This window comes from Olea europaea, chromosome 17 (genome assembly GCF_002742605.1).
Source record: "Olea europaea var. sylvestris chromosome 17, O_europaea_v1, whole genome shotgun sequence".
NCBI classification, from domain to species: Eukaryota; Viridiplantae; Streptophyta; class Magnoliopsida; order Lamiales; family Oleaceae; genus Olea; species Olea europaea.
The window spans coordinates 4,112,836-4,126,481 of NC_036253.1; the positions used below are offsets into that span (position 1 = coordinate 4,112,836).

At 41.4% G+C, this 13,646-nt stretch overlaps 2 protein-coding genes across 2 annotated transcripts in view; one reads left to right on the top strand and one right to left on the bottom strand.

Annotated features, from left to right (window-relative positions):
* Positions 1–1,427: 1,427 nt before the first annotated feature.
* Positions 1,428–2,083, bottom strand: LOC111365536. Its single transcript, XM_022986093.1, has 2 exons — positions 1,994–2,083; positions 1,428–1,946 (listed from the first exon to the last, which is right to left on the bottom strand). The coding sequence occupies exons 1-2, from the start codon at positions 2,081–2,083 to the stop codon at positions 1,428–1,430; spliced, it is 609 nt and encodes a 202-aa protein (XP_022841861.1).
* A 10,443-nt stretch (positions 2,084–12,526) lies between these two features.
* LOC111365537 (protein FAR1-RELATED SEQUENCE 5-like) overlaps positions 12,527–13,646 on the top strand; it is a 2,983-nt gene continuing 1,863 nt past the window's right edge. The window contains exons 1-2 of the mRNA XM_022986094.1: positions 12,527–13,210; positions 13,309–13,554. Coding sequence (XP_022841862.1) covers positions 12,527–13,210; positions 13,309–13,554 — 930 coding nt within the window. The remainder of the gene's footprint in view (positions 13,211–13,308; positions 13,555–13,646) is intronic.

Genomic DNA, 13,646 nt, shown 5'->3' on the forward strand with positions numbered 1-13,646 from the left:
GAACCAACTGGAGGCCGGTCTGACAGCTTGCTGAAGAAGCTCCAGAGGCCTTGGAGGCGGTCGAGGCAGAAGCGGCCTGAGAAGACCCTCCGGTAGAATAAGGCCAACTTTTGTAATGGCTTCGGCCTTTTTGTATTTCGAATTGATGTAAATGAAATGAATTATTTTGTTTAAGGATTGGTGCTTCTGCTATTTTATTGTGTTGATCTGTTTACCCTTGTATGAACATTGAAGACTAAGCGCTCTTTAATAATAACCAGTTAATAACAGAATATCGGATCACTTAAGTTAATATAAAATGGACCACTTAAGTAAATATGAAGCGCCTCGAGGTGTTAATCAGTTAACAATTTGGGATCGGATCACTTAAGTAAACATATTGAAGGACTGAAGAAATAATTTACTAACCGATGTGACACAAATTACACCACACTTTACCAAGGCAATTTCAGCACTTAGTAAGCTAGGGAATTTACAATGGAGATCAGATCAGAACATCCATTAATTAGACAATATTGAGATCGGATAGAAACAAAGGCTCATCATTGATAATACTTCCTTAAGTGCTCGATGTTCCACTAATGAGGTAGTGCCTTTCTTGCCATGTCTTCAATTTCGAAGGTGCCAGGTCGAGACTCTCTGCGAATGCGGTAAGGGCCTTTCCAATTCGGTCCAAACACTCCAGATCCGATTGGTTTTAAAGATTGGAAGACCTTTCTGAGGACGAGGTCCCCCAAGCGAAGAGTTCTATTTCTGACCTTGGAATTATAATAGCGGGTCATCTTTCGATGATACTTTGCCAAGTTCACTTGGGTAGCATCCCTCCTTTCTTCAAGGAGGTGGAGTTCGCTTATTCGAGCCTCATCGTTGCTGATCTCATTGAAGTGTATCCGACTATTTGATGGAACTTTGACTTCAACCGAGCTCATGACCTCGGCTCCGTAGGTCATCGAGAATGGCGTTTTCCCTATTGCAGTTCGGGTAGACGTCCTGATGACCCAGAGGACGTGGGGGAGTTCATTCACCCAAGCCCCTTTTGAGGTGTCAATTTTCCTTTTCAGGGTGTGCTTGATAGTCTTGTTCACTGCCTCAACTTGTCCGTTTGCTTGAGGGTGATGAGGCGTTGAGAAGTCCTTCCTTATGCCTAGCTCGTCGCATAATTCTCGCATCTTCCTGTTGTCGAACTATCTTCCATTGTCGGATACTAAGGAGTGGGGAATGCCGAACCTACAAATGATGTTCTTCCAGATGAATTTAGTAGTGTTCACCTCGGTGATCCTGGCAAGGGGTTCAGCCTCGACCCACTTAGTGAAGTAGTCAATGGCGAAAACGGCAAAAGTTGCGCTTCCTCTTCCTTTTGAGAGTGGACCAATAAAGTCAATGCCCCACTTGGTGAATGGCCAGGGGCTGGTTACTACGGAGAGGCTCTAAGAAGGCTGCCTCTGAATATTGGAGAAGCGCTGGCACTTGTCACACTTCTGGACAAACTGGTACGCGTCCCTTTTCAGGGTCGGCCAGAAGTAGCCTTGATGGAGAACCTTGTGCGCCAAAACCATTCCTCCAGAGTGATTTCCACAAATTCCCTCATAGATTTCCCTGAGTATGTATGTGGCCTCTTCACCCCCCACGCATCGGAGAAGTGTCGAGGCGAAACCTCTCTTGAAAAGAGTATTTTCCTGTAGGATGAAGTGTGCAGCCCTTCTTCTTAACTTTCGCGCCTCACTTTTAGAGGCAGGCAGGGATTGATCTTTCAGATAGGCGATGATAGGCTGCATCCATAATGGGGTGTCTTCTATCCATAGTACCTCTTCACCTCCGAAAGTGGAGGGCTTTGGTAAGTGCTCAATAGGGACAACCTTTAGCAGCTCTGAATCCCTGCTGCTAGTCAGTTTTGCAGGGCGTCTACATGTATATTTTCTAGGCGGGGGACTTGAGCCTGTTTGAACCTTTCAAAATGAGGAACTAGATCCAGAACCAACTTCAAGTATGCAACCATGCTACTGTCCTTGGCCGCGAAGTTCCCATTGACCTGATTCACTATAAGTTGAGAATCGCTGCTCATCAGGAGCCTTCTGACCTGCATCTCTTTAGAGAGTCTAAGACCTGTCAGAAGGGCCTCATATTCAGCGACGTTGTTCGAGGCTTTGAAGCCGAACCTTACTGCACAGTTTAGCATGTGGCCTTCCGAGCTTTCCAAGATGATCCCTGCCCCGGAGCCAGTCTTTTCTGAGGACCCATCAACGAAAAGTTTCCATGTGGGGGGCTCGGCTGGTTCCATTGTTGCCTCCATTTTTGGGACTTTAGCAAACTCAACCATAAAATCTGCAAGGAACTGGCCGTTGATGGCGTGTCAAGATCGGAACAATAGATCGAACTCGTTGAGTTCGATTGCCCATTTTAGCAGGCGTCCTAACGCGTCTGTTTTTTGCATCACCTGCTTCAATGGGAAGTTGGTGAGAACTTCGATTGAGTGGACCGGAAGTATGGCCTCAGTTTTCTTGAGGCTGTGATAAGGGCGAGTGCCAGTTTCTCCATGTCTGGGTAGCGTGTTTAAGCCGGGAAAAGTGCTTTGCTGACGTAATACACTGGTAGCTGGCGCTCCCTATCTTCTCTGACTAGGACGGCGCTGACCGCCACGTCCAAAACTGCTAAGTATAGCAGCAGTGACTCATCTGGCTGAGGTTTCGAAAGGATGGGTGCCTCTCCGAGGTTTTTTTCAGTGCCTGGAAGGCTTCCTCACATTCAGAAGTCCATTGGAACTTTTTTCCTTGCTTAAGCACATTGAGGAAAGGCAAACTTTTATCCGTAGCTCTAGAGATGAAGCGACTGAGTGCGGCTATCCGACTATTGAGGCTTTGGACCCCCTTTGGTTGTTGAGGTGACTTCATCTCTAACAAGGCCATTATTTTCATTGGATTTACTTCAATCTTCCTTTGATTGACAATATATCCCAAGAATTGACCCGAGGCCACTCCGAAGGTACATTTGAGGAGATTCAACTTCATTTTATATTTTCTAAGTATCTGAAAAGTTTGGTCGAGGTGGCTTACGTGTTCGGCTGCCCGGAGGCTTTTTACTAACATGTCGTCCACGTAGACCTCCATGATTTTTCCAATGAGTTCGGCAAACATCATGTTTACCAGCCTCTGATATGTAGCTCCGGTATTCTTCAATCCGAAGGGCATGACTTTATAGCAATACAGACCTCGGTCCGTAATAAACGACGTAGCTTCCTCATCAAGTCGAAACATGGGTATCTGGTTGTACCCTGAGTATGCATCCATGAAGCTCATCAGTTCGTGTCCAGCGGTGGAATCCACAAGTTGGTCTATCCTTGGAAGTGGGAAACTGTCTTTAGGGCACGCCTACACTCCACTTTTCACCAGGACCGGGTTGGATATCCACTTCGGGTAGATGACTTCCCTTATGAAACCAATGTAGCTAAGTTTGTTTACTTCATCTTTCAGTGCCTCGTACCTCTCCGAGTTGAGGGCACGTCTCTTCTGTCGATGGAGGGCACAAGAGGGGTTAATGTTAAGACGGTGGCAACTGATTCTTGGATCTATTCCCACCATGTCTTCATGCTTCCAAGCGAAGACATCTAAGTTCCTTTTCAGGAAGCTTATCATCTCTTCTTTTGCTTCGGGGACAACGCCTTCCCTATACACGAGACCTGACTGGGGTCTTTTGTATTGGCGAAGAAAGTTTCCAGTTCTTCCATTAGGGTTGCATTTGGTTCAGAGTTAATTATTCGGGGATCTAACTCATCAAGAGGGTGCCCTTGTTCAGGGGCCTTGTCCATGTCGACGTCTTCCTCTTGTTCAAAGGTATGCCCTTGTTCAGGGGCGTCGAGCATTTCCACGTTTGTACTGGTTTGAGTGGGAACCTCAGTTAGGATTACATTAACAGTTCGGGGCTCTGACTTTCACAGCGAGTTTACGTAGCATGACCTGGAGCCCATCTGATCGCCTCGGACCGTTGCGATCCCATGTTTAGTTGGACATTTCATACACAAGTAGTGGATGGATGTGACGACCCAAAGATCTTTCAGAGCGGGTCTACCTAATACACCATGATAGGTCGATTTGTGGTCCACCACTAAGAATTCTATGAAGTGTTGGGCCACTAGGGGTGTCGAACCCATCTCGACGGACAGAGTGATCCGCCCTCGTGGAACGATGCTGTTCCCAGTAAATTCGAATAGTGGGTTGGTCATGGGGATCAAGCCATGTTCAATCTGCATTTTGTCAAAGGTGGAGCCGAACAATATGTTCACCGAACTGCCATTATCGACGAGCATGTGTTTGAGCCCGTTTCTGGCTACTACGGCTCTTACAACCAACGCATCACAATGGGGATGGTGGACTCCTTTTGCATCTTCCTGGGAGAAGGTGATTGGGGCCATCCTATCGGTCGCTTGCGACTCGTTAACAATGTGGTAATCATTGGTGGGTCCTTTACTTCCATTGTGTAATTTCTTTAGGCGTTCCTAGTGTTGCCACCGATGTGAGGCCCCCCAACGATTGTGTCGATCTCCCTGATGACTTGGCTCCCAGAGAATGGGGCCTGATCTCTCTGTCTAGATTGACCTTGGTCCCTGACTCTCTTCTCCGATGTGATTGCCCTCTCTCTCCCCTGTTTGAGGAGGCGGATCTGCGAAGATATTCGCTCCTGCTAGAAGGGTATGGGTTGCTCCGATCAGGGCGTCGATTAGCGTCTCGGCACTCACTAGTGTCATGTCCATAGAGTTGGTGGAACGTGCAAAACCTTGCCCCTTCCAAGGGCCTGTTTGACCTTTTCTTCTTTTTGTTATCAGCTCTTCCGGATGGTCCCGCTTCGACAGGAACGTTCTCGTATGCCAACACCAGCACTGCATTTAATGTGACGGAAGCCAGTGCCTGTCCGGAAGTGGGAACTATTGTATGACCTGCTTGAGTCCACTGCTGAGTGACGAGGTGTGCTGCGGGTCCTCGACCTACCTGCCTCTGAGGCGGAGGGAGTCCTTGTGTGGCACGGTTGTGATGATCAATCATTTCTTCACTCACGATTTCAACTCTCATCATTTCCACAAGTTCGTCATAAGTGGAAGGATTCTTGCTGCGCACGTCCCTCCAAAAGAAAGTGTTCATGTTGAGGCCGCCTTTCAGGGATGAAAGGGTTTCTCTGTCAGTGACCTGTTCGCAGTATGTGATTTCGTCCGTAAACCTGGCGAGATAGCTTTTCAGCGTCTCTCCAGGAACCTGCCTCATATCTTGCAGGCGTTGCACTGGGGCTTCTCCTTCTCTTCGCGAGAGGTACTGATTAAAGAATACCTTCTTCAAATCTGGCCAACTTCTAATGCTTAGGGGAAGAAGCCTGATGTACCACACTTCGACGGCTCCGCCTAGTGTTAGATGGAAGGCTCTGCATTTTAAAGCAGGCGAGACTCCTCTGAGACTCATTTGTGTCATATACTTGGTGAGGTGCTTCTCCGGGTCCCCCTTTCCTTCATACTTGGGGATCTTAGGAGGCATAAAATGTGTTGGCATTGGGAAGCTTCGAATCTTCCTTGAGAAAGGGAGGTTATCATCGTCATCGTCAATCTCATAAGACCGACAGGGCCCATCTGACCCTTCATCATCTTGAATGTTCTAGGGAGGTGGAGGTGCTTCTCCTTGACTCCCCCAATCTACTAGGTTCCTCCTAGCCCTCCTATTTCTAGGAGGAGGAGGAGCCTATTCTTGTTCCTGATCTGGCCGAACTGATCCTCTCATTGGGCGGACCCTATTGCTAGGACCCTCCCCTATCCAGTCGAAGACGCTTACCTACCTCTATTCCTCATATTCTTGAGGGAAATTGTTCCCCAAGTGTGGTTCTGATGGTTGGTTCCCTTGCACATAAGATGTGGCTTCAGCATTCATCTCTCTTTCGAGGGGGCGTTCTGTGTGCTGGCTCATATGACCTCGGGAGCGAGATACAAAGGCTTCCAGCACCGGATAATATCCTTGGGGCATTTGATAGCCCTAATGACCCTGGGCTTGCATGAGAAGTTCCTGCATCGCCAAATTCTGAGCTGCGATGTCCTTAATGCCCGCCGTTATTTGAGCCATCCCTTTAGTGAGCATGGCTGTTCTTGCGCCTCGACGACGCCGATGATAGGGTCTCTGGTAAGTGACATTGTTATGGAGCACCTCTTCTTCAGAGGCCTCTCTCATGGGATTATCGTCTTCATGGCTATAACTCATCCTATCTCCTTTTTCAAGGGTGGTGAAAACTTGGATTATAACCCGACTTTGTTCTTTTTCAAGAACATGCCCTTTTCAGGGTTAGTCGCTAGTTTTCCGGTGATTTCTTCCTTTGGAGAATGTAGAACTTTCAATGGGAAGTGTTTCCTACAGACGGCGTCAATCTGTTAACCTCAAAAATTGAATCTTCCACGTGGCCAACCGAGAGCAACTCCACATATTCCTCCCTACGCACAATTAACGCACGGTCAGACGCACACGGTCGGGACCAACGGGGATGGTGGCGGCCGTATACGCTCCGATGGTCAAGTCAAGTTCAGGTGGTCAGAACAGTACCCAGAGGTTGTGCAAAATAATAAGGGGAAGGAGAAAATATATACTTGCTATGGAGTGCTATGTAGTAAGAGTTTCATTACCTTTGCCTCTTGCCAATCCTTGGGTATTTATAGGTGAGACGAACTGTTGGATGTGGGACACGTGTATACATCTGACGGTATGAGGCATCTGCTCATAGGCGTCAATCAGCCGCGTATGTAGAGTGGGCGGGTAACTGCTTCTCCCGAGTTGAGTTAACATAAAGTTGATACATCACATCAACTAGCCTCATAGAGACGTCAAATCAATTTAAACCTCAGGAGCAGAAAGGATCTTGGCAAAGATCTCCTTTTGAAATTGGCGGCGTAACTTCTAACAGAGGTCCCCAGAGTGCACCTCGCCTTGACATCATGGGGAGGGCGCTTCGGTCAATTAGGCAGAATTGTCTGTGGCTTCGCAGTGTGATAGCAGGTTGTTGACATTTGAGAGATCACTTCGGAACCACTTCGGATGGGTGTCTAACAGATCGGAGTGCCTCGTGGTGGATATTCTGAGGTGTTCCAGATAGTGGATATTCCGAGGTAGTCCAGATAGGGGTATAACAATTTATATAGCATATAATAGAACTGAAGAAACTTAGCCCATTTGACAAAATTTTTGAAATGTCAAAAATTTTTCCAAAATTAAGTAGCTCTTTTTTAACCTATATGTGCTTTCTGAAATTGCTTGGACTAGAGAGGCTTTTAGAGAAAGATGATTTATCGTAACTTTTTCAGAAAGTTCTTTAATAAGAAGTAGAAGTAAAAGCAATGAAACAAGAGTAAGGATACCTGGCCAAGATTGCTGCATCTGTTTGAATTTTTGTTATTTTTTCAAGTTGTCCAATCAGTGACCGACATGTGTCACCATGTCACTAACCATATTTACGTTGCGTAACTCATGTAACAAAAGACCAATTTAGCTTATGTTATTATAGCACTTGAACTTCCTCATTACTACAATAGTACAAAGACAAAACTTTGTGGTTGAGATCTTTTATACAACGCCGCTAATAAAACTTTAATTTATTTTTCCGTCTTTTGTTGTTATAAGTGCTACTTAATTTATTTTTCTGTCTTTAGAAGAAGAAGAAGAAGAGTGGTGGTGAAAAATATATTATCGTATTGTTGAAATAAAATTAAGTACAATGTCATCAAAATTAAATTTAAAAAAAAAAAACTGCTAAAGGTCAAAGGGGTAGAGAATTCTCTTATGGAGGCACTCCAGCACTTTAAGTTATTATGTAACCATGAAAAGTTTGTTTGGTGTAGATTAAAATCAATTTTTTAGTAGTTTTTTTATAAAATTTAATGAAATGTGTGATTCAAAATTTATGGATTGTATGAAATGTGTAGTTGAAATCAATTATTGATTTTGACTCTAATGGATGTAGTTCTTGATACACATTTTTATTCTCAAATCTCCTAATTGGTACTTGGTAGCATATGTCTTCTTATTTGGATAAGATATGGAGATTGTGAATTTTTTTAATCCCAACTCAAATGTAGAATCAATAGACTAGAAGATGGAAAAAATTTGCATTTTATAACGAATTGACTTTAGAATCCCTTTTAAACATTGATTTCATTGTTACACCCACTCTGATGATGCAAAATGAAAATTTCAAATCAACGTGTCATGATGTTTCATAATCAACATCTATACTCGAAAAAAAATAAAAAATTAGACCAGATCGTAGATGTCGAACTATCTTATATAAACATATCCTCACATTATCCGACTCAAGTCCCATCGAGTTAGTGAATATATATATATATACACAACAAAATGCTCAATCTGCCACGTCCTAAAATCCATGTGGTTGTTAAACGGTGTATAATGGAATGCTTAAATTGAAATGAATTTGAAAGTTGCATTATGAAATTGCAACAAAATAAATATTTTCAAACTATATTCAAAGGGATCAGTACGAGTATAGGGAAGGTCGTGCACAAGAAACCTAAGCTTCTCTTAATCATTGATAGTAGCTGTGCACCCAAGGATGGACAAAACTCTAAAAGAATGCCCTTATGATGTTTTAATAATGTTTCATACATACCTTAATAGTTGAAAAATAGGGCTATTGGGAGCCATGCTGAAGCAACATGACCGGTCCTCAACTAAATAACTTTGCATAACTTCAATCTTTATAGAAAGTTCCCAATAACTTGTTAGACCTTTTGCTATATATGCGAGGATTCCTATTATCCTATATAAGGATAAATGTGATACAATAATATAGATTGGATATTAAGTTGCCGGTGTGATTACTACCATCATACAGAGCCACTACATGGATCGACTTGTGCAGTGAGGTCACCGTGGAATATCTATAAATCTTGAGTATTCTTGTATCTATTTTCTCTCCGCGAATTTATTGCTCTTGGTGGTAGAGTTTCCAATTCTCAATATTTAATGGTATTGAAAAAAAGAGTGAAACTTTGTCTATTATACTATTCAATTATATTTTACTTCACCATATTCGCCCCTACTGTATTAACAGTGGCTAAGGATTCTGGGACACGCTGCCATCTCCATAATAAGAGTTAACCCCGCAAAACCAGATCAACTTTCCCTTGTCAATATTCTTATCATGCTTCAAAGATATGTTAACAAATATACCATTATCCCACATGCATAGACATGCATTATATTCTATACATGTATGTATATAAATACATTAATTACTAGATCGTGCAACAACGTAACAATTAGTAGACAATGTCAACCATTCCAAATCTCTTTTTGGGTCTTTACACAAGTATCATCGACCAAATTCGTAAACCTTTTGGAAGAGAGAACTTTAACTTTTTTTTTTTTTTTTTGGCCGAGTCCCACTTATGATTTTCAGTTAAGAAAGAAAAATTTTATAGCATTTTTTTCATGTATTAGTCTATTATAAATTTTTTGTTTGTCCCCATGACTCCACCCCTGAATTGATATACAACCTCAATTACCTCCAACCAACAAACTATTCAAGAAAAATTCGCCGAGTCTTGTTCTTTAGAAGCTAAACAAAAATTAGTAAACTCTATATCATGCGTCGAGTAATTAGATACTTCATTGACAATGAATCATATTCATTAATGTTCTTTGGATAGCACCAAAATTCACTTGTTATTCTGAAATTCGCAGGATCAAAATAAATATCCATTCGTATGTGTCAAGTTTCCAAGACTATATATAAGTTCATCCATACTGCACTTCACCACCATAGAGAAGAAGAATATGAAAAATACAAAATAGTATAACAATTAAGGATTGCATGAATAGGACGAGAGTGCAGTAGAGCCAAGGATGAATTTCAGGCAGTGCAACAACTTATACCAAGTAGAATGATGATCGATAATCAATGTCTTGGAAAATTAGTTGGTTTTTAACTGTTGGGAATTTATTGCTTGGCTAAATTGTGTTCTCTTCTTTTTATGCAATGTCATGCATATATATTAGCATAAACAAATTAGAGAACGAGACTTGTGCGGCACATTTCTCAAATCTCTAGTGAGTTATAGACAGCTTTCAAATAGGTCAAACCTTCAGTTGTATGGGGAGTTGAAAACTTCTTGACATATATCATAAATTTCGGGTTTGTTTGAGACGTTTCTTGAAAGAACGAATTTTATAATTATGATTTTTTTAGTAGAATGTGTAATTAAAAACTAAAAGAGTAAAAAAGATTTTGAATTTACGTGTAAATTTATTTTAGGGAAATAATGTATAATTGAAAATGAATTTAGAGTAAAATGAGTTTTTTTTAATGATTAGCTCAATGATAAACTATAGTTGTAGGTGTAACTGTAATGGGGGCAACCCGTTGGCCTGACACACCTAGAATTTGTTAACGGCGGTCGCCAAAGCTACACTTTTTATATTTTTATTTGAACTTATAATGAAGGAAATAAAAAAATTAATAATAATTATAATAATACTTTTACTTTATATAGACAGCCATGGAAGGTTCTAGAGGCGTCTTGAAAATTATGAAGTTTTTCAAAATTAATTAATGGGTAATTATATTATCGCTACAAAATTCACTAAGTACACTACAATTTTCTTATTTACTTAACAATTAATCTTCTCAAACAGGGTGATCGACTCCCTGTTGACAGGGATTTAAATTTTTCACCATGTAAAATCAGTTTTTGGAGGGAAAAGGGAAGTGCACACACGTGGGACTGAAAAAGCAAACAAATAAAATAATAACTTTCAAACAATTGAGAAAAGGACTGAGAAAGTAAACAAATAAAATAATAAATTTCTGACAACTGAGAAAAGGGAAGCTGTGCACGTGATGGAGAGAGAAAATTTCTGAATTCTTGGTTTTGACTATTTACACCAAAATGAACGATGGTCGTTCGGCATTCTCTTCTTCCTGTGCAAAGCAACGAAGCCAAGAAGAACACATGCGTTTACAAATCGGTTCGATCAGTCTTTGTTCCAAGTAAACAATCTATGTCCCATTCTCAAGGCCGACGTCGATATTGTCCCATTCAGAAATCCGGCCAGCCAACTGAAGAATTAATCGAAACCCGATTTCTTTGTCTTCGCCATTGGAGCGAGCCATTGTGTCTTTGTTTTCCAACAATTAATTAGTAAGTTTCACTTCTTTAATTAGTAGGATTTTTTATTGCCATTATAGCTTGTGGGGTTGACATTAATGTGCACCAATTTAACTAGACAAATAGCATTGAATGTTCAATTAATATGCAGTAACTCTCCCAAATTCGCCCGGTAGTGGGAATGACGTGAGTGGTCAACAGTTCGGGGAAAACTTTAACAATTTTAGGACCAATAAGGCATTACTTATTTATTATTCTGAAGCTTTGCAACCTTATGATCAAACTGAGCTTGTGGGCAATTTTATTTAGTTTATTATGGACCATTTTAAACACTGGCTAATGTAATAGATTGCCATTATATTGAAATTATAAGATTGAACAGTGTGTGTTACCAAATCACGTGCCCAACTTTTGTGGTAAGCTCATGATAGAAGCCAACTTTTGTGAACTCTATTTGCAAAATAGCTATAATCTTATAGCTTTTTGTCCAATCCTTCCATGTCATTGATGATGGTTGTGTAAATTAGTATGGTCACTTTCTGGAGTTTCGATTCAGCAGATGGTCTAAAATGGGGATCACAAAAGAAATTGTGCAACATTATTACGATTCTGCAGTGCAGCAATCACATGCTTTTACCCTATTTTCAATTTTATTTAGTTTATTATGGACCATTTTAAACACTGGTTAATGTATCAAATGAGCTATGTAATAGATTCCCATTATATTGAAATTATTAGACAAGCAAAGGCACTCTATGGGAATGAAAACTGTGATTGATAATAACCTTATAATATTGTTATTGTGGATTATTGAACGTGTGATATCTTATCATATTGCAGGGGAAGAAATTATGGATGAAGTGCAAGGTGAAGATGATGGTGTTTTGGCAGCATCTGAGCATGAGAATTGTATGGACTCCGCTAACATATTGGAAGGTGAAACCTCTTTAGGAGATGGTTTGATAGTGCCGGAGGTGGGTATGGAGTTTAAAAATTTGAAAGATATGTTTGACATGTACAAGAAATATGCGTATGCTGTTGGTTTTCCGGTTAAAAAAAGAAATTCGAAAAGGGGAGACGACAGTGACATGTAGTCGAGAAGGTCGAAGAAACGAAAATACTGATGGATCTTCAAAGCCGCAACCAACAATACAGATGTGTTGTAAAGTGAGAATCTCTGCTTCTGTAGATATTTATGGTGTTTGGAGACTTAATAGTGTCAACCTTGACCACAATCATGAAACTAGCCCTTCGAAGTCCAGGTTATTTCGCTGCAATAGAGAATTGAGTACACATGTAAAGCGCAAGCTACAAGTCAATGATTTTGCAAGAATTCCATTGCATAAAAGCTAAAATTCAGCCGTTGTTGAAGCAGGTGGTTATGAGAACATGAGTTGCGTGGAAAAGGATTGTCGAAATTACATTGAAAAAGTGAGACGATTAAGACTTGGGGAAGGGGACGCCACCGCAATACAAACGTACTTTTCAAAAATGCAAGCACAGTGCTCGGGCTTTTTCTTTAGTATAGATCTGGATGATGATTCCCGATTGAAGAACATATTTTGGACAGATAATCGCTGTAGACAAGCGTATAAGAAATTCGACGATGTTGTTACATTTGATACCACTTACTTGACAAATAAGTACGACATGCCGTTTGCCCCTTTTGTTGGCGTTAATCATCACGGACAATCCATACTGTTGGGTTGTGGATTGGTATCGAATGAAGACACAGAAACTTTTGTGTGGTTGTTTAGAACATGGCTCCAGTGTATGCATGGACAAGCACCGCAGGGGATAATTACCGATCAGGACAGGGCAATGCAAAATGCAATTCAAACAGTTTTCCCGAACACAAGATATAGATGGTGTTTGTGGCACATTCTGAAAAAGTTGCCTGAGAAGTTTGGACAACACGAAAATAAGGCATCAATATTTGGATCGATACACAGATTGGTATACGATTCACAGTTTGTCCAGGAGTTCGAAGAAGGTTGGGCTGGTATGATTGATACGTACGGCTTGCATGAGAACGATTGGTTGTCCGGACTATATGCAAACAGAGCTCGCTGGGTTCCTTGTTTTCTGAAGACTAGTTTCTGGGCAAGGATGTCACGACACAGAGAAGCGAGAGTATAAATGCATTCTTTGATGGGTATGTGCATTCGAAGACATCATTAAAGCAATTTGTCAAACAGTATGAGCGAGCACTACGCAGTAAAGTTGAAAAAGAGTTCCAAGCTGATTTCAAATCATTTGCGCAAACATTACCGTGTGTCACAGATTATGAAATGGAGCAGCAGTTTCAATCAGTTTACACTATTTCTAAATTCAAGGAGGCTCAGGCTGAGTTTACGGGAAAGGTTTACTGCGATCTCATCTCTACTTCAGAAGGACCCTCAGGGACGATGTATGAGGTTTGGCAGGATGTTATGAGGGACGGGATAAGGAGGAAGAAAACATTCATAGTCTCATTTGATAGACAAAATTGTGATATTGTTTGCAGCTG